This window comes from Pan troglodytes, chromosome 1 (assembly GCF_028858775.2).
Source record: "Pan troglodytes isolate AG18354 chromosome 1, NHGRI_mPanTro3-v2.0_pri, whole genome shotgun sequence".
Lineage (NCBI taxonomy): Eukaryota > Metazoa > Chordata > Mammalia > Primates > Hominidae > Pan > Pan troglodytes.
In genome coordinates this window covers 186150137-186170242 of record NC_072398.2, presented here as the reverse complement: position 1 = coordinate 186170242, position 20106 = coordinate 186150137, and the positions used below count along the sequence as shown (strand labels likewise).

Sequence of the window (20106 nt, the reverse complement as noted above, 5' to 3'; positions counted from 1 at the left end):
ATATATAAATATATAAAGATATATAAAGATATATAAATATATATAAATATATAAAGATATATAAATATATAAAGATATATAAATATATAAAGATATATAAAGATATAAAGATATATAAATATAATATATATAAATATATAAATATATATAAATATATATTAAAAATATATACATATAAATAGGTATATATATTTTTGAGATGGGGTCTCGCTCAGCCACCCACGCTGGAGTGCAGTGGCATGAGCTCGGCTCACTGCAACCACTGTCTCTCGGGTCCAAGCAATTCTGTCTCAGCCTCCCAAGTAGCTGGGATTACAGGCACCTGCCATCATGCCCGGCTAATTTTTGTATTTTAGTAGAGATGGAGTTTCACCATGTTGTCCAGGCTGGTCTCGAATTCCTGACCTCAGGTGATCTGCCTGCCTTGGCCTCCCAGTGCTGGGATTACAGGCATGAGTCACCACGCCCGGCCCTATATATATTTTTGAGACAAGCTCTGTGTCTCCCAGGCTGGAGTGCAGCAGCATGATCATGACTCACTGTAGCCTAGACCTCCAGGGCTCAAGTGATTCTCCCACCTCAGCCCCCCAAGTAGCTGGGATTACAGGCATGCACCACCACACCCAGCTAATTTTTGTTTTGTTTTGTTTTGGAGACAGAATCTCTCTCTGTCACCCAGGCTGGAGTGCAGTGGTGTGATCTCAGCTCAATGCAACCTCCACCTCCTGGGTTCAAGTGATTCTCATGCCTCAGCCTCCTGAGTAGCTGGGACTACAGGCGTGAGCCACCACGCCCTGATAAATTTTGTATTTTTTTTTTCAGACGGAGTCTCACTCTGTCATACTCAGGCTGGAGTGCAGTGGCGTGATTTTGGTTTATTGCAACCTCTGCTTCCTGGGTTCAAGCGATTCTCCTGCCTCAGCCTCCAGAGTAGCTGGGATTACAGGCGCCTGCCACCATGCCCACCTAGCTAACTTTTTTTTTTTTTTTTTTTTGAGATAGAGTCTCACTGTCACCCAGGCTGGAGTGCAATGGGGCGATATTGGCTCACTACAACCTCCACCTCCCAGGTTCAAGCGATTCTCCTGCCTCAGCCTCCTGAGTAGCTGGGATTACAGGTGGGCGCCACCACGCCAGACTAATATTTGTATTATTAGTAGAGACGGGGTTTCACCATATTGGTCAGGCTGGTTTCGAACTCCTGGCCTCAGGTGATCCGCCTGCCTCGGCCTCCCAAAGTGCTGGGATTACAGGCATGAGCCACTGCGGCTGGCCCAATTTTTGCATTTTTTTTGGTAGAGACGGGGGTTTCACTATGTTTCCCAGGCTGGTCTCAAACTCCTGGACTCAAGCGATCTGCCTGTCTCAGCCTCCCAAAGTGCTGGGATTACAGTCATGAGCCACCACTGCACGGCCACAAAATTTATTTATTTTATTATTATTATTATTTTTTAGATGGAGTCTCCTTCTGTTGCCAGATTGGAATGCAGTGCCACGATCTCAGCTCACTGCAACCTCCCCCTCCTGGGATCAAGCGATTCTTTTTTTTTTAAGACTCTGTCTCAAAAAAAAAAAAATTATATATATATATATATATATATATATATATATATATATATATATATAGGAATTTTGGGCCAGGCACAGTGGATTATGCCTGTAATCCCAGCACTTTGGGAGGGCCGAGGTGGGTGGATCACAAGGTCAGGAGTTTGAGACCAGCCTGGCCAATATGGTGAAACCCTGTCTCTACTAAAAAATACAAAAATTAGCTGGGCGTGGTGGCACGAGCCTGTAATCCTGGCTACTCTGGAGGCTAAGGCAGGAGAATCGCTTGAACCGGGGAGGCGGAGGTTGCAGTGAGCCAGGATCGCATCACTGCACTCCAGCCTGGGTAACAGAGCAAGACTCCGTCTCAAAAAACAAACAAAACAAAACAAAATAAATAACGGTGCAAAATTGAATATGCCTTTTTGACTCTCTAAATGCCTCAGATCCATTTACCCTGGGGATTTGTCCTTTCTAGCCCCACCACCATCTCCCGTCTGGAAGACTGCTGACCTGTAAGGATAAAGACCAGACTCTTGAGCAGGCATTTAGGGTCTTCCTGCCCATCCCTATCCCCAACTCCCCCTCCATAATTTTGGCTACTAGTATTTCTCCACATCTGAGGCTATCGTGGGTCTCCCTTCAGTGGTCATGAAGGACAAGGTTGGAGAAGTTTGCCCTCGTGAGTCTGATGAGGGATTGGGTGGGATCCCTCTAATAGCATATGGAGGGGGATGAAATGGGCATGAGACCAAACGCCAGGAAAGGAGCAAGGAGCTGTGGCAATCATCCTGACAAGAGAGACTGTGGCCCAGGCCAGGGTGTGAGGGGAAGATGGAGCCAAGGGGATAGATATCAGAGCTATTTGGGAGATAAAATTGGCACAAATTGGGTACTCAGCAAATATTTGTTGACTTTCCTGGCTACTCTTTCTAAAGTAGGCTCTTCATTTGCTCTTCTGTTTATTCTTCCTTCATAGCACTTTTCACAGCCTGCAATTACCTTGTTTATCTGCTTGCCTATTGTCTGTTTCCATCAAGCAGAATGTAAACTAAATGAGGGCTGCAAGCTTGATTAGTTTTATTCGAGATAGTGTCCAGCACTTAGCAGATGCTCTCAATAAATCTTTGAGGAATGGCATGGTAATTGATTGGCTGGCACAGAGGGAGGGCAGAGAGGTGAGAGACAAGGCCAGGAGGCCTGTGGTCCTGGGCCTCTGTCTCTGGCCCTGGGAAGGGTGGGCATTGCGCAGGGGTCTAGGCGTCCACATGGTCCAGAGACTAGCTGCCCAAGTGCCCGTGTCTAGCATTTGAGAAAATCCAATTCCCAGCCAGGCAAGGTGGCTCACGCCTGTAATCCCAGCACTTTGGGACGCCGAAGCGGGCAGATCACCTGAGGTTGGGAGTTCCAGACCAGTCTGACCAACATGGAGAAACCCCGCCTCTACTTAAAAAAAAAAAAAAAAAAAAATACAAAATTAGCCGGGTGTGATGGCGCATGCCTGTAATCCCAGCTGCTCGGGAGGCTGAGGCAGGAGAATCGCTTGAACCTGGGAGGCAGAGTTTGCGATGAGCCAAGATCGCGCCATTGCACTCCAGCCTAGGCAACAAGAGCGAAACTCTGTCTAAAAAAAGAAAGAAAGAAAGAAAGAAAGAAAGAAAGAAAGAAAGAAAGAAAGAAAGAAAGAAAGAAAGAAAGAAAGGGCCGGGCGCGGTGGCTCACGCCTGTAATCCCAGCACTTTGGGAGGCCGAGGCGGGCGGATCACGAGGTCAGGAGATCGAGACCATCCTGGCTAACACGGTGAAACCCCGTCTCTACTAAAAATACAAAAAATTAGCCGGGCGTGGTAGCGGGCGCCTGTAGTCCCAGCTACTTGGGAGGCTGAGGCAGGAGAATGGCGTGAACCCGGGAGGCGGAGCTTGCAGTGAGCCGAGATCGCGCCACTGCACTCCCGCCTGGGCGAAAGAGCAAGACTCCGTCTCAAAAAAAAAAAAAAAAAAAAAAAAAAAAAAAAAAAAGAAAGAAAGAAAGAAAGAAAAAAAAGAAAATCCAATTCCCATTCACTTTCTGGCTTCTGGCTGCTGACCCAGGCCCGGGGGTATTTTCAGAGGAAGGGAATTGGGGACCCCGGAGGAACCCGAAATTTGCCCCTCAAGAGTGTAGAAGTGGGTAGCGGAAGATGTGGCCTGGAGCATGGTAAAAGCCTTGAAATTCCAGACTGCTTGGCTCCTAAACCTGGCAAGGCAGCCCTCGGGCCAGGCAAGCCAGACGCGAGACTGTGCCTTCCTTCCAGGCCCTAAAGAGGGCAGCACTGGGCCGGGCCCCGGGCGAGGGCGAGGGACACACGCGGTCCGGCACACTGAAAGGGGAGTGTCGGGTAACATGCCCGGGCAAAAGCGAGCGCCGCCCCTGCCTCTCCGCTGCTGGCTGGAACGCTGATCTATCTAGTTGCTGGGGAGACGCCCCCAGATGCCCGGGCCCCACTCGGACTTCAGCACACATCCCGAAGGATGGGGAAAGAAAGAGGCCCCCATGAGCGGGACTCGCAGTGGCCAAGGACGGGTGAGAGGCGGACAGGGATCAGCTGGCCCCTGCGGCCTGGTTGCACCTGCATGGTGACTAGCTGCCGGGCTGCGCCCCGGGGCGCGGCGAGGAGGCGGGGTCTGGCAGTGCGTTGGGTGGGGGAGGAGCTTCTGGGTGATGTAAGGCCGGGAATGGGAGTGGCCTCTCCTCGACTCGCTGCTAGGAAGGGGGCGGGACTCTCGGTGACCAGACGCCGGGGAGGGGGCAGGCGTTCATTGATAAAAACGCTGGGCTCCCCTGGGCGCCAGCGCAGCGTAGCAAATCCAGGCAGCGCCACGCGCGGCCGGGGCCGGGCGGAACCGAGAAGAAGCCGGGACCGCGCTGCGACGCGCCGCCCGCATGGAGCCTGCCGCCGGTTTCCTGTCTCCGCGCCCCTTCCAGCGTGCGGCCGCCGCGCCCGCTCCCCCGGCCGGGCCCGGGCCGCCTCCGAGTGCCTTGCCCGGACCTGAGCTGGAGATGCTGGCCGGGCTACCGACGTCAGACCCCGGGCGCCTCATCACGGACCCGCGCAGCGGCCGCACCTACCTCAAAGGCCGCTTGTTGGGCAAGGTGGGCCGAGGGACGTCCGCGGGGTGGTGATGGTGGAGGTGGGGGTCCCGGCCGGCCTCTTTTCTGGCGCCGAGCAGGGCGTGGGCACTTGACCCCCAACGCGGGGACGCCCGCGGGCCAGACTCGGCCCCCCTGGAACACCCAGCCTGATGCCCCCTCTTCACAGGGGGGCTTCGCCCGCTGCTACGAGGCCACTGACACAGAGACTGGCAGCGCCTACGCTGTCAAAGTCATCCCGCAGAGCCGCGTCGCCAAGCCGCATCAGCGCGAGAAGGTGGGTCCAGGCTCAGCGGGCGAGGGGTGGGGTGGGGACGGTGGCATGGGAACCATGGAAGGATGACGACTCCGCGCCCTCATCGCAGATCCTAAATGAGATTGAGCTGCACCGAGACCTGCAGCACCGCCACATCGTGCGTTTTTCGCACCACTTTGAGGACGCTGACAACATCTACATTTTCTTGGAGCTCTGCAGCCGAAAGGTGAAAGATGGTGATTCCCGCAGGGATGAGAGTGAGGGAGAGAAGACAGTCTTTTTTTTTTTTTTTTTTTTGAGATGGAGTCTCGCTCTGTTGCCCAGGCTGGAGTGCAGTGGCGCGATCTCGGCTCACTGCAATCTCTGCCTCCCGGGTTCAAGCAATTCTCCTGCCTCAGCCTCCTGAGTAGCTGGGATTACAGGCATGCACCACCACGCCCGGCTAATTTTTGTATTTTTAGTAGAGACAGGGTTTCACCCTGTTGGTCAGGCTGGTCTCAAACTCCTGACCTTGTGATACACTTGCCTTGGCCTCCCAAAGTGCTGGGATTACAGGCGTGAGCCACTACACCCAGCCGAGAAGACAGTCTTAAGACCCAAAGCTGGGGCCCTGTTTCTTCCTCAGGGAGCACAGATGGAGGGGGAGGGGGAGGGAGGGCTCACCAGGGGCTGAGGCAGCGGCTCTCTGCAGTCCCTGGCCCACATCTGGAAGGCCCGGCACACCCTGTTGGAGCCAGAAGTGCGCTACTACCTGCGGCAGATCCTTTCTGGCCTCAAGTACTTGCACCAGCGCGGCATCTTGCACCGGGACCTCAAGTTGGGTGAGACTCCTGAGCCTGGAGGATGGGAGGTTGGGGAGGGAGGGAGGGAGGGAGGGAGGAAGGAAAGAATCTGACACACCTCTCTTTCCCCATCTAGGAAATTTTTTCATCACTGAGAACATGGAACTGAAGGTGGGGGATTTTGGGCTGGCAGCCCGGTTGGAGCCTCCGGAGCAGAGGAAGAAGTGAGTTTTGAGGAAAGGGGCCCTGTGTGTGATACAGATGACATGTGTGACAGACAGTGCATATGTATGTGGGAGGCAAGGTGACTGCCTGATGTGTGCATGAGATAAATTGGAAGGGATGACGGGCTGTTTATGCATGTGTGAAGGTGGAGGTGGCAGCCTGTGTTACCGAGACCGGTGGAGAGGGGGAGGATCCTATAGGTGTGTGACACAGATAGGGTAGGTGACTCTGAGTCCCTGAGACAGATGGGGGTATACAGATTCTTGGAGGCACATGACTTACCCTTTGTGTGGATGGGGGAAGGTGACAGGCAGCGTGTATGTGTGTGTGAGAGACAGACTGAGAGTGTGGAAATGGTGGGATATGACATTGTGGGTGTAAGAAGACCCTGCAGTGGCCATCATACTTTGTGTGTGTGACACAGATAGCGTATGTGGCAGATGAGTGTTTATGGGGGTTGTGACAGCTGGTGTTGGCGTGTGTGTGGCACAAACCGTGGGAGGTGACAGCCTGATGCCTGTCTGACAGACAGGAGTGCAGGAAGGGGGAAGGGATCAGCTGTGGACTCTCTGTGTTGACCCTAGAGGAGAGGACTGGGCTGGGAGTCAGGCCCTCCCCCTGTCATGAAGAGCAGCTGAGCAGCTGGGCCAGGCGGGTGGGCGGGGACTCAGCTGCCATCCCTGGCATCCATTGTCCCAGGACAAGCAGGAGTTCTCTGGCCTTTGGTGACAGGCAGCTGCTTTGTCTGGACTCACAGTGGGGGAAGGAGTCGGGGGGCTGCTGGGCTGGGTCTCAGCCTTCTCTCCTCCTCCCCACCCTCTTTCAGGACCATCTGTGGCACCCCCAACTATGTGGCTCCAGAAGTGCTGCTGAGACAGGGCCATGGCCCTGAGGCGGATGTATGGTCACTGGGCTGTGTCATGTGAGTTGCAGGGTCCAGGTTCAGCAGCAGACAGGTGGTGGGTGTGTGGGTGGAGCATCTCCTCCACTTTACTCCTGACCCCTTGGCCCTGCCCTATAGGTACACGCTGCTCTGCGGGAGCCCTCCCTTTGAGACGGCTGACCTGAAGGAGACGTACCGCTGCATCAAGCAGGTTCACTACACGCTGCCTGCCAGCCTCTCACTGCCTGCCCGGCAGCTCCTGGCCGCCATCCTTCGGGCCTCACCCCGAGACCGCCCCTCTATTGACCAGATCCTGCGCCATGACTTCTTTACCAAGGTCTGTGGCTCCCCAGACCTCTAAGTCCATCTGTGTATTCCCAGGGATTGAAAGGGGGCAGGTGACAGGACCCCTGGAGCCTCTCTTCTCTGTTCACATGGTTCCCCTCCCTAGGGCTACACCCCCGATCGACTCCCTATCAGCAGCTGCGTGACAGTCCCAGACCTGACACCCCCCAACCCAGCTAGGAGTCTGTTTGCCAAAGTTACCAAGAGCCTCTTTGGCAGAAAGAAGAAGAAGAGTGAGTCTGGGGTGTCAGTGGGTTGAGGGGGCAGAGCAGTAGAGCGGCTTGTCACATTTGTCTTGGGTGTGTGAGTGTGGGTGCCTGGAAACTCCTGGGGAGAGCATGTGCAGTACAGGCACTTGGGGAGGCCAATCTCTGTGTCATCCCTGTCGGAAGTGGAGGGGCTGGGCAGGATATTGAGGACGGTATCACCTTTCACCCCCAGGTAAGAATCATGCCCAGGAGAGCGACGAGGTCTCCGGTTTGGTGAGCGGCCTCATGCGCACATCCGTTGGCCATCAGGATGCCAGGCCAGAGGTGAGGCGCTCACGTGGACACTGTTCCCCTGACTCACCCCCACCCTAGCAGCTGAGGGAAGCCCGGGATAAAAGAGGCTGCTGAAGCATCCAGCCTCGTGGTGGCCTAATTGGCTGTGTGTCACCAGCCTGGCGGGGCTGACCTGGGGTGCCCTGGGAGCCAGGGCAGGGCCAGGCCATGGACTCAAGGGTTTGGATTTTGGGGCCTGTGTCACTCCCTTTCCCTGCCCAACCCTCCAGGCTCCAGCAGCTTCTGGCCCAGCCCCTGTCAGCCTGGTAGAGACAGCACCTGAAGACAGCTCACCCCGTGGGACACTGGCAAGCAGTGGAGATGGTGAGGAGCCAGGGAGGATGAGAGGTGATAGAGGTTGCTGGAGCTGAGATCAGGGGCCAGAGGGAAGGAGTGGGCAGAGGGGCCTGGCCTGGGTCCTGGGGTGCTAATTCCTAAATCTCAGTGCCCTGTCTCCTTCAGGATTTGAAGAAGGTCTGACTGTGGCCACAGTAGTGGAGTCAGCCCTTTGTGCTCTGAGAAATTGTGTAGCCTTCATGCCCCCAGGTAAGGTTGGGGTCTGGTACATGCTGCTGTGGTGGGAGTTCTGTGGCTGGGAGGCCAGGAGCAGGTGCTGACTCCCTCCTCTCCCATGACAGCGGAACAGAACCCGGCCCCCCTGGCCCAGCCAGAGCCTCTGGTGTGGGTCAGCAAGTGGGTTGACTACTCCAATAAGTTCGGCTTTGGGTATCAACTGTCCAGCCGCCGTGTGGCTGTGCTCTTCAACGATGGCACACATATGGCCCTGTCGGCCAACAGAAAGTAAGTGCTGTTATGGGGTGCCTTGTATTCAGGCCACTAATCCAGCAGGGCTGCACCCTCGTGTGTGCTCCTGGGCTCAGGGGTCTGGGTTTCTCAGAGGAGGGGCATTGGTGCAGGGCTCCCTCTGACCTCTGCCTCCCCATTCTAGGACTGTGCACTACAATCCCACCAGCACAAAGCACTTCTCCTTCTCCGTGGGTGCTGTGCCCCGGGCCCTGCAGCCTCAGCTGGGTATCCTGCGGTACTTCGCCTCCTACATGGAGCAGCACCTCATGAAGGTGTGAGGGCTGGGGCTGTGGTACATTGAAAACTAACCCATCCTGGCCGGGTGCGGTGGCTCACGCCTGTAATCCCAGCACTTTGGGAGGCCGAGGCGGGTGGATCATGAGGTCAGGAGATCGAGACCATCCTGGCTAACAAGGTGAAACCCCGTCTCTACTAAAAATACAACAAATTAGCCGGGCGTGGTGGCGGGCGCCTGTAGTCCCAGCTACTCGGGAGGCTGAGGCAGGAGAATGGGTGAACCCAGGAGGCGGAGCTTGCAGTGAGCAGAGATGGCACACCATTGCACTCCAGCCTGGGCGACAGAGCGAGACTCCATCTCAAAAAAAAAAATAAAGAAAGAAAAGAAAACTAACCCATCCTGATCCTTCTGATTCCCCCTTGGTGGTGGTTGGGGTTGCTGAAAACTAGAGGATAAGGCATACACTAATGGGGAGGGGGCTGTCTCACGCTGGATCAGTGACCTGCCCCAATCCTGCTCCCAGGGTGGAGATCTGCCCAGTGTGGAAGAGGTAGAGGTACCTGCTCCGCCCTTGCTGCTGCAGTGGGTCAAGACGGATCAGGCTCTCCTCATGCTGTTTAGTGATGGCACTGTCCAGGTAAGAGCCTATCCAGGAGTTGCGGGAAGGTCTGGGAGGCCCAGGGTGCTGGGGAGGAAGCTGGGCCTGGAGCCTAGGTCCTGACCACTGTCATGCTCTCTGTGCAGGTGAACTTCTACGGGGACCACACCAAGCTGATTCTCAGTGGCTGGGAGCCCCTCCTTGTGACTTTTGTGGCCCGAAATCGTAGTGCTTGTACTTACCTCGCTTCCCACCTTCGGCAGCTGGGCTGCTCTCCAGACCTGCGGCAACGACTCCGCTATGCTCTGCGCCTGCTCCGGGACCGCAGCCCAGCCTAGGACCTAAGCCCTGAGGCCTGAGGCCTGAGGCCTGTGCCTGTCAGGCTCTGGCCCTTGCCTTTGTGGCCCTCCCCCTTCCTTTGGTGCCTCACTGGGGGCTTTGGGCCCAATCCCCCAGGGAATCAGGGACCAGCTTTACTGGAGTTGGGGGCGGCTTGTCTTCGCTTGCTCCTACCCCATCTCCAAGATAAGCCTGAGCCTTAGCTCCCAGCTAGGGGGCGTTATTTATGGACCACTTTTATTTATTGTCAGACACTTATTTATTGGGATGTGAGCCCCAGGGGGGCCTCCTCCTAGGATAATAAACAATTTTGCAGAATTGGACTCCCCCTCACTCGCAGTAGAGCCCGTGGACCGTGGCCACCGCGAAGAGCGAGGTGTTGGTGTAGGAGACCGAGGCCAGCCCATCGCGCGCCACGTCCCAGAGCGCACGGCTGACCACGTGAACGCCCTGGCCCGCGCGCGGCCCCAGCACCACACTGCACACCAGCTTGTAGCGTGGCGGGCTGAGCTCGCGCAGGCGAACGTGCACCTGCTCGCAGAGCTCCCGCACCAGCCGCGCGGCCTCGTCGCTGGAGTAGCACGCGTCGTGCAGCCCTGCGGCCAGCGCCGCCTCCAGGGCACGCTGTGCACACGCAGCCTCCCAGCGCTCCCCGGGCACTGGCTCCGTGCGGTAGGAGGGCGCCACCCAACGGGCGGGCGCCAGGGGCAACCCTGAGAAGCTGACCCTTGAGCCCAGAGGGGGCACCGGGCCCAGGGATGGCCGCTGACCCCCAGGACCCGCGCCTGGCCCGACCAGCGAGTTGCGGCGGGAGAAGGACGCGGCCAGGCCCAGCATGGAACCCCGGCGCGAGGCGGGGCCCGGGCCCGGACCTGGACCTGCCGGTCGGGCCTCATCAATGCTGGGCAGGCAGCCTCGGGGCCGCACCGGTGAGGGTTTCCGCCCGGAGTCTTTGGCATTCTCCTCCTCCTGGCGTCCCGGGGGCAGAGACCTGCTGGCCATGGACCTGCTGGCTGGAGGACCCACACTCAGGGTGGCCTTCACCGGGCATCTGTCTACCCACCCCAGCTCTTGCTCAGTGATGTCAAGGGTTTTTACCTTCTACCCCCTTCTTACCTGTGTTTTAGAACAAATGGATCAGATAGTCCCAGGCTGCCTGGGTTCCTAGGTGCTGAGAAGGTTAAAGGCTGTTAGACACATGAGCAGGGGACAGGAGGCTGCTAGGACTGGGATCCTCGGCTAGTCCCTGCCGACTGAGCTCCTTCTCTGGGCACTATGGAAGTTAGCCAGGTACGCTCGGAGTCTTAGAGACTGCCATTTCTCCCTTCCACCCGACTTCTCTGGAAGGAGAGGCAGGCCTCTGCCTCAGCCTGGACTGTGGAGGCAGAGCCTCCAACCCCTAACCAGGAAGGACTGACAGACTCAGCTCCTTCAACCCCACAGATCCTTCCAGCCCTGGGGGTGTTGAATCCAGTCATCTTCCACCCAGATCTACTCTAGGGTGGCTGGCACAAAGATCTCCCCTACACCTGGCCCAGGCTGAGGGCAGATGACTCATGAAGCCCCCTTCCACCTTCTGCCTTTGGCCTCTGATCCCACTTCCTCCAGAATCAGTTCTGAGATGGCTGCCCTCTGCTCCCGAAACTCCCTCAGGCACCTGAGTCACCCGCAGGCTTTGGCTTCTGAGTTCTGTCCTGGCTGCACAGCCCTGGCCCCGCTGGCCTGAAGGGCAAGTGGGAGGGGAAGGACCTGTGTTGTGGAGTTGCCATGGGTTGCTAGAGCAAACACTCCTCCCTCCCAGGATCCCTCCCTCCAGTCTGGCTCTGGCTTAACCTGAGAGCATTGTTACTGTGAGCATGTGCTGAGCATGGGGTGCCCCTGAGTCATCAGGGAGAGCGGCCGACAGGGTCTTGCAGCTTAGAGGCAAACTTCCTAAGCGCAGGCAACAGAGGGGCAGATGTAGAGCAAGGCTATGGTCAGAAAGGCTTTGTCCTACCCCAGGACTCTTGAGCCAGGGCCCATTTTCTCCCCTTGTGGAATGGCCAGATGACTGGCCATTCGTGAACAAGTCACAGAGGCCTAGGTTAGGGGGAGATCTTGAGGCTGCGGGGGTGGTGGCTCAGGAATCCAGAGTCTGGGCCCACAGGAAGGAACACGTCATGGCTCTGTTGTCTCCCCATCGGCCTCGACAAGGACAAACATTTCCGCTCCCGGCGCAGAGTTAGGGTGGGGCTTGGATGACTTCCTCAGTTCAGGGCTATGTGCGGGGGAGGGGAGGCCCATTGGCTCAGCTGGTAGGAACCAGGCCTCATAAAGTGGCAGTGACTCGGCGGTGAACCCCGAGTCCAGCCTCGTGACCTTTGCTGACCCAAGTGTCCTGGGGCTTGTCCCTAGCTGGCTACACCTCTAGTACCTAGGTTTCCCCAAAGTTACATTTCAGAGATGGCAGAGGCTGTGACACTTCTGCCAGGGCTGACAACTCATGTGACTCCTCCTCTGGCAGGGATGGGACTGTCCCCTCCCAAACAAGCCAGGTCGGGGCCCTGACCCATCTATGGGGGCGAGGATTTTCCCTGTTGAGTGGGGGTTTCCCCGGCCTGGCTAACCGGATCCTGACCCTGTGTGCCTGTGGAGGAGGGAAGGGTTAGGAGGGCAAGGAGTTTGAACTCTGAACCTAGGGCAGGCTCAGCTTCGGGGGCTAAGACCCTCGTATGGCGCTTAATGCCCCTCTAAGGGCTGAAGTTTTCCCTGGGCCTGCCCGGGAGATGGGTGGAGTCTCTTCTCAGGCCAGCTCCAGTTTCCATGGAAACCCACAGGCTTCCCACCCCGTCGGCTGCCTGGGCAGACTCCCAGCCGGGCCTCTTTCGCCACTGCCGCCGCCAGCCAGCCAGCCAGCTTCTTCCCAGGACCATAGGCCACTCCAGCCTCAGCTTCTCCTGGCCCCCTCCCTGTGTCTGTTCCTGTCCCCGAGCCTCTGGCCTCTGATGCCTTCAGGAGCTTGGGCCTCTCCTGCTCCACTCCTAAACTTCAGCTTCTCAGCAAACAGGCCTCCCAAGTCCCTGCTTCTCCCTCTCAGGCCTTGCTAACCTCACCAGCTCTAGGGCCTGGCCAGGCCTCCCAGGCTCCCTCCTCCACCCCCACCCCTTCTCACTCATGGAGCCCCTGGGACTGGTCGTGCATGGGAAAGCTGAACCTTTTTCCGCAGCACTCCGAAGCCTTGTCAACAACCCGCGATACAGGTGAGGGGTGGGCCCTGCCTGCGGGTTTTTCTTAGCTGGCTCTGTGGGCCCCAGGACTCTAAGGAGGCCCTGGTGAGAAGAGGCTGGGAATTAGAACTTGGCCATCCTCCCTGGTGAACTTAGGCTGTGGGGAGGTCAAATGTGGAACATGGCTACTGGTCACTCAGTGTCTGTGAGACCCTGAGGGCCAGAGGCAAGGCTGGCGGGGTGGAGCTGCTGTGTGAGCTCAGGCAAAGCCCTTCCTTCTTTGGACTTTGGCCCCTGGCAGAAGAAAATGATTCTCAGCCCCTGGGATCCTTAGAGATGGTGGGTCATGATTCCCCTCCTCCCTCCACTCACTCAGCTTGGTATTGAGGCCTCACTGCTAGAAGAAGAGGAACAGATGACCTGTTCTGGGAACTGAGGCTTCACAAGAAGAACAAAGCTCCAGAGATTGAGCCATAGTCCCTGACAGGAAGCCTCGGGGGTGCTGGCTGCTACCTGCTGGCCAGGATGCCAGTGGTGTCCGAAACCAGGGGTAGAGTTTACAGGAGGCCGGGCTGCTCAGGAGAGCTAGAATGAAGTTCTCTGTCCTCATAGTCTCAGATCTGAGCTCTTCCCCAAAGGGTGGTGACTTCCATCACCCTGCTTCTTTGGGGTCACAGTCTGGTCTGGGTAATGTGAACCCCCCAGGCTTTGGACCTGGGACTAAGAGGCTCTAGGAGGCTCCAGCCTCATCTGCCTCCTATCCCCTGCCTTGTTCAGAGGCCCAGAGCTGGGGCCGGAAGTGATCATGAAGATGGAAACTGTGGTCGGCTCATGATGGTGCATCACTGCTGTGTCTGTTTGCAGTCGTTGTGCACTCTGTGCCCCACACCCCCACACCCTCCTGTCTGGAGGAGGGCTGAAAAAAAGCTGAGTTTGCAGCTGGTGGAGGAGGAGCCAAAAGAAGCTTCCCTGCCCCCAAGACTCAGGCTGGGGAGGAGAGGGGAAGGTGGGATCAACCTTGCTTCTATTAGCCCAGATGCCCCTCAGTAATCAAGCATAGTCATCTCCTCTGAGACCTGAGGTTTAGGATTATTGTCCCATTTCATGGGTGAGAAACCTGAGATTCAAAGATAGGAAGTCACTTGCCTATGGTACCCATCAGGTGGAGCTGGGACTAGAACTCAGGGCTTTGGGTCCCAGACCTTCTGCTGGAGGGACGAAGCCCTGTCTCTTACATTCTGGTTAGGAAACTAAGACCCAGAGTGGGCAAAGGCACAGCCCAAGTTGCACTCCGGGTGCTGGCCTCCTCCCCGCTGCCTCTCTGCCTGTCTCCCACAGTGATGTTTGCTTCGTGGTCGGTCAAGAACGGCAGGAAGTATTTGCCCATCGGTGCTTGTTGGCCTGTAGATGCAACTTCTTCCAGCGACTTCTGGGCACAGAGCCAGGCCCCGGGGTGCCCAGTCCTGTGGTGCTAAGCACTGTGCCAACTGAGGCCTTCCTGGCAGTGCTGGAGTTCCTGTATACCAACAGTGTCAAGCTGCACCGCCACTCTGTGAGCCTGCTGACCAGGGGCCTGGGTGGGAGAGGTGGGGGGTGCCAGAGGCAGGAGTTTGCCCATTACACTGTGGCCACAGGGCGGGGGAAACTCCCTTCCACTCCCCCAACCACCCACTCTACAGGTGCTGGAAGTGCTGACAGCGGCTGTGGAGTATGGGCTGGAGGAACTGAGAGAGGTGGGTTTTTGTGCCAGGTCCCTGTCTCATTTCCCTTGCTTCTCACGGGCTCACTTCCCGCCCTGCCTCACACACACTCTGGCCTGGAGAGGAACGTGTGCCCACACAGAGAGAAGTATGTATATCTCTCCCAAGTAAGTAGGGCATGTATGTGTGCCTGTGTGCAAAAGGATCCATGCATGCCTGCCCTGTGTGTGCTGTGGGAAGAGGGGGTGATTATGGCTGGTGCTGTAGATACAAAGATATCAGCCTTGATCCGTGTTCTCCAGAGAGGGAGAGGAGACAGACACATGAAAATGCTTACCTGGGTGGCATAAGAAGTGTGATAGAGGCCGGGCGCGGTGGCTCACGCCTGTAATCCCAGCACTTTGGGAAGCTGAAGCAGGTGGAGCAGGTGAACTTGGTGAAGCTGAAGCAGAAGCTCCAGACCAGCCTGGGCAACATGGTGACACCCCATCTCTACTAAAAGCACAAAAATTAGCCAGGCATGGTGGCACACACCTGTAATTGCAGCTACTTGAGAGGCTGAGGCACAAGAATCGCTTGAACCTGGGAGGCAGAGGTTGCAGTGAGCTGAAATCGTGCCACTGCATACCAGCCTGGGTGACAGAGCAAGACTTGCCCTCAAAAAAAAAAGAAGAAAGTGTGATAGAGAAGTGTGAATGGTGCCGAGACTGTATGGGGGGCCTCTCCAGTCCTGCCACTAGGGAGAGGAGAAGACTTCCCAGCGGAGGAAACATTTGTGTTGGATCTGGTAGAACAAATAGGATTTTGTTCCTAGGGGAAGTGGGAAGATGGTATTCTAGTCACAGAGGCACCAAAGGAGCTAGTGAGACATTTGGTGTGTCTGAACTGTGAGGAGAGGGCAAGATGAGACTGCAGAGGATGCCAGGGCCTGGTTCATGTAGGGCCCTCAAGCTTTTGGACTTCTTTTAAGCAGAGGGCAGTGGAGATTCACTGAAGGTTTCCGATAAGGGAGTGAAGAATTGGAAACTCAGGGGAGAAGGGATTGGAAGAGGTGGAGAGGACTCGCTAGTCCAGTCAGGAGGCTAGTGCAGCAGTCAAGAGATGAGAGATGTCACGGATGAAATTCAAGTTTCTGCTAAAAATAGAAGTATCCTTGAGTCAGGAAGGGAACAAGTGGAGGAAGATAAGCATCCTGAAAGAAGGGGAGAATTTTGCATGGCCTTTATCTGGTTTTGATTAGTGGCAAATGTACTAGAAGGTGGGTGGCTGGGCTTGGTTTTGCTAGTCTCCAGTTCCTGTAAGCCTGCTGTCTCAGGCTCTAGCAATTCCCTGCGTCCCCTGGCCTGGGTCAGGATGGGTCTGGGGCTGCTGGGTGACACCGCTCCAAGCCTGCTCACTGCTTCTGGGGTGGAACTAGTGTCTTGGAGCAGGGACACCGCCACCCAACCCACATTCATTTCTGTTCCCAGCTGTGCCTGCAGTTTGTGGTGAAGGTGCTGGATGTGGAGTTGGTTTGTGAGGCCCTGCAGGTGGGTGCTGCTGGACAGGCATGGTAGGAGTCTGGCTCTGTGTGTGGAAATGGGCTCCCAGCACCTGGGAGCCTGGGCCTGCTGTGTCTGGCCTGGAAATAACTTGGGTACATGGTGGTGGTGGGGGTGCTCTAAGGATGTTTATAGGATGAATTCTGTGCCTAGATCTGTGGGATCCTGGGTGTGTCAGCAGGGTCAGGTGCAGGAGCAGGTGTTGAAGGGGCTGGAGGTCTTTGCTGGTCTTCTGTCTGTCAGGGCTGGGGAATGGTTCTCAGCTTGACTTGGGGTAGGGAAAGGGTGGCTGTAGACTTTAGAAGTCAAGCCGGGTCAGGCACAACGGCTCACACCTGTAATTTCAGCACTTTTGGAGGCCGAGGCGGGCGGATCAAGAGGTCAGGAGATCGAGACCATCCTGGCTAACACGGTGAAACCCTGTCTCTATTAAAAATACAAAAAATTAGCCTGGTGTGGTGGCATGCTCCCAGCTACTCTGGAGGCTGAGGCAGGGGAATCGCTTGAACTCGGGAGGCAGAGGTTGCAGTGAGCCGAGATTGCGCCACTGCACACTCCAGCCTGGGCAACAGAGTGAGACTCCGCCTCAAAAAAACCAAGCCTAGGTCCCAGGTGGGGTTTGAAGGCCATGGCGTGGTCTCCTGTAGGGAAGAGCAGGTTGTAGAGTGAGTCCACGTGTGTGTGTGTGTGTGTGTGTGTGTGTGTGTGTGTGTGTGTAGCAGGCTTTCATTGGGTCTAGTTTACTGGAGGGCTGAGGGCCCTGTCAGCCTCCCCAGCTAGGGCTAGGGTCAGGCTTGCAGTGGTGGGTCCCAGTGAGCAGGCTGGGCTACGGCCTCTCCAGTCTCCAACCTGATCTCCCTCATTCTGCTCGCAGGTGGCCGTAACCTTTGGCCTGGGGCAGCTGCAGGAGCGCTGCGTGGCTTTCATAGAGGCCCACAGCCAGGTACTGCTCCCTTCATACTCCTCACCCTACGCACCGCATTCTGCTCCTCCCTGACCCATTTGCCGGCTCGCAGGAGGCCCTCCGGACCCGAGGCTTCCTGGAGCTGTCGGCGGCGGCGCTGCTGCCCCTGCTCCGCAGCGACAAGCTCTGCGTGGACGAGGCGGAACTGGTCCGCGCGGCCCGAAGCTGGGCGCGCGTGGGCGCGGTGAGTGGGGCTGGGGGAGCGCAAGGGCACGGAAGGAGGTGCTGGCCACGAGACTGGTGAGCGGGCGGCAGGACAGGTGCCCGACTCAGGGCTGTCGTTTGCAGGCGGTGCTGGAGCGGCCGGTGGCTGAGGTGGCGGCCCCGGTGGTGAAAGAGCTGAGACTAGCCTTGCTGGCCCCGGCGGAGCTGAGCGCCCTGGAAGAGCAGAACCGGCAGGAACCACTCATCCCGGTGCGGACGCGGGGAACCGGCCCAGCTCCACTCAGCAGGGGGTACAGGGCGCTGGGAGGGGGCAGGAGCAGCCCGGCCCACGGTCCTCGGGGCGAGGGGCCACGGCGGGACTGCGCACTAACTGGCCTTGCTCTGCAGGTGGAGCAGATTGTGGAGGCGTGGAAATGCCATGCCCTGCGGAGAGGGGATGAGGCCCGGGGCGCCCCGTGTCGCCGCCGGAGAGGCACCCTGCCCCGGGAGCATCACCGCTCTCTGGACCTGTCCTTCAAATGATCCAACGCCAGGACTCGCAGGGAGCCCTCGACCCGCCCAGCTGAGCCTGCCCCAAACTACAGCTCCCGAAGTGCTCGGCGTTCGGAGCGGGCTTCCGTTCCCAGCGTGCCCAGTGAGCCGGGCGCCGGAAGAACCATTGTCTGCCACGCGCAGCCCCTTCTTGTGCGGGATCAAGCTCGTGTGGGCGAGGTGGGGTCGGGCCGGGCAGGGCTTGGGCTGGGCCTCCCTGAGGGGGTGAAACTCGAAAACGAGGATTTCCTTCGCTCCACACCCTCACTCTACGCCCTGCCCCTGGGCATTGTCGTCTGCTAGTCTATTCTGATGACTCCCACATATCTATCTGTTCAGCTCAGCTCCCTCTTTCTTTTCTTTTTTTCTTTCTTTCTTTCTTTCTTTTTCTTTTTCTTTCTTTCTTTCTCCTTCCTTCCTTCTTTCTTTCTTTCTCTTTCTCTCTCTCTTTCTTTCTTTCTCTCCTCTCTCTCTCTTTTTTTTGAGACGGAGTCTCGCACTCTCGCCCAGGCCAGAGGGCAGTGGTGCCATCTCGGCTCACTGCAAGCTCCGCCTCCCGGGTTCACGCCGTTCTCCTGCCTCAGCCTCCGGAGTAGCTGGTACTACAGGCGCCCATCACCACGCCCGGCTAATTTTTTTGAATTTTTAGTAGAGACGGAGTTTCACCGTATTAGCCAGGATGGTCTCGATCTCCTGACCTTGTGATCCGCCCGCCTTGGCCTTTTTTTTTTTTTTTTTTTTTTTGAGACAGAGTCTTGCTCTGTTGTCGAGGCTGGAGTGTAGTGGTGTGATTTCGGCTCACTTCAAACTCCGTCTCCCGGGTTCAAGCGATTCTCGTGCCTCAGCCTCCTGAGTAGCTGGGATTACAGACATGCACCACAACGCCCGGCTAATTGTTGTATTTTTAGTAGAGACGGGGGTTTCACCATGTTGGCCAGGTTGGTCTCGAACTCCTGACTTCATGTGATCTGCCAGCCTCGGCCTCCCAAAGTGCTGGGATTACAGGTGTGAGCCACCATGCCCGGCCTCAGCTCCTTCTTTCATTCCAGACCTGCCCCCCTGGAGATCGCTCCCTGAATGCCCCTCAGACACCACAGGCTCGGCGAGAAATTGATCTCCCCAGCTTTTCCCCAGCTCTGCCCCCATCGTGTTTCTCATTTCCGTGGGCACCCACGCCAGAAACCTGGATCTCATCCTTGCCTTATCCCTCTTCACACCTGCCTTAGGTCTCTTTTTACCTTGTAAGAGACCTTAAGAGACCTTTCCAGTTGGTTCAGTTCTCTCAGCCCCAGGTTCAACCTGTCCTGTCTGACACGTCTCACAGCCTTCCTGCCTTCACTCCAGCGCCCCCTCAATCCATTTCCCACAGTGCAGCCAGACCTGTCTTTGATTGTCAGTCCTATGGGGCTTAAGTCCTGGAACATCCCATTGACCTCCAGGACAAAATTCAATCTATTTCACTTTCAGGGCACTCAAAACTACTAGTGAGTGGTTCCTCACCTCTTCTCTCAAATACAATCTTTGTATAAATTCATTTATCCTGGAGGTATTAGTCCTCTAGCTCCATACTTACTCAGTTACTGCAGACCCCTCTGCTACCTCCTTCATTCACTATACATCTTGTTTTCCCGAGGATGTGAATCTCCCTCAAGAAAGATCCCTGGGGCCTGGAGTGGTGTCTTACTCGTTTCTGCTTCCTCAGTCTCTGTCAGATAATCAGTGCTATGTAAATGTTAAGTAAATGACTTTATTTATTTATTTATGACACAACCTTATTCTCACCCAGGCTGGAGTGCAGTGGTGCAATCTCGGCTCACTGCAGCCTCAGCCTCCCAGGCTCAAGTGATCTTCCCACTTCAGCCTGCTGAATAGCTGGGACTACAGGCATGTTCCATCACATTCGGCTAACTTTTTTTTTCTTTTTGTAGAGATGAGGTCTCCCTACATTGCCCGGGCTGTTCTCAAACTCCTGGGCTCAAGCAATGGTCCCACTCTGTCCTCCCAAAGTGCTGGGATTACAGGCATGAAGCACCACCACACCCAGCCTATTTCCTCATTTAAATGCCACTTTATTCCATGAAGAGTTTTAAAGGAGCTGCAAAGCAAGATACTGTTAATCTAAAATGAGAGACAGTTGACTATTTAGAAGAAAATAAAGTTAGATTTCTATCTCAGGGACTTCATACAAAAATATATTGTACAGGAGGCCAGGCACCGTGGCTCACGCCTGTAATCCTAGAATTTTGCAAGGCCGAGGTGGGTGGATCGCCTGAGCTCAGGAGTTCGGGATCAGCCTGGGCAACATG

The 20106-nt window shown here is 56.3% G+C and overlaps 3 protein-coding genes across 9 annotated transcripts; 2 read left to right on the top strand and 1 right to left on the bottom strand.

Annotated features, from left to right (window-relative positions):
- Window positions 1–3891: 3891 nt before the first annotated feature.
- On the top strand, window positions 3892–10011 carry PLK3 (polo like kinase 3). Of its 2 annotated transcripts, XM_016961451.4 has the most exons (15): window positions 3892–4681; window positions 4848–4955; window positions 5044–5160; window positions 5626–5755; window positions 5853–5940; window positions 6768–6863; window positions 6963–7161; window positions 7276–7402; window positions 7611–7702; window positions 7942–8035; window positions 8174–8257; window positions 8350–8512; window positions 8661–8790; window positions 9280–9393; window positions 9501–10011. In XM_016961451.4, the coding sequence occupies exons 1-15, from the start codon at window positions 4472–4474 to the stop codon at window positions 9690–9692; spliced, it is 1944 nt and encodes a 647-aa protein (XP_016816940.1). In that variant the 5' UTR covers window positions 3892–4471; the 3' UTR covers window positions 9693–10011. The 2 variants fall into 2 exon arrangements, with proteins under 2 accessions (XP_016816940.1, XP_016816948.1); XM_016961459.4 differs by lacking the exon at window positions 6768–6863 and having other exon boundaries at window positions 3917–4681.
- On the bottom strand, window positions 9914–10864 carry DYNLT4 (dynein light chain Tctex-type 4). Its single transcript, XM_009456211.3, has 2 exons — window positions 10810–10864; window positions 9914–10706 (listed from the first exon to the last, which is right to left on the bottom strand). Exon 2 carries the CDS (start codon window positions 10693–10695, stop codon window positions 10024–10026), a length of 672 nt encoding a protein of 223 aa, XP_009454486.1. The 5' UTR covers window positions 10696–10706; window positions 10810–10864; the 3' UTR covers window positions 9914–10023.
- Window positions 10865–12216: 1352 nt separating this feature from the next.
- BTBD19 (BTB domain containing 19) lies at window positions 12217–19558 on the top strand. 6 transcript variants are annotated; one of them, XM_530095.7, is made up of 8 exons: window positions 12217–12932; window positions 14238–14451; window positions 14579–14632; window positions 16069–16128; window positions 17015–17083; window positions 17157–17288; window positions 17393–17518; window positions 17657–19558. In XM_530095.7, exons 1-8 carry the CDS (start codon window positions 12847–12849, stop codon window positions 17789–17791), a joined length of 876 nt encoding a protein of 291 aa, XP_530095.3. In that variant the 5' UTR covers window positions 12217–12846; the 3' UTR covers window positions 17792–19558. The 6 variants fall into 6 exon arrangements, with proteins under 6 accessions (XP_530095.3, XP_009454471.1, XP_054522415.1 ...); XM_009456196.4 differs by lacking the exon at window positions 16069–16128 and having other exon boundaries at window positions 12308–12932; XM_054666440.2 differs by having other exon boundaries at window positions 12723–12932; window positions 14238–14766.
- Window positions 19559–20106: the final 548 nt, after the last annotated feature.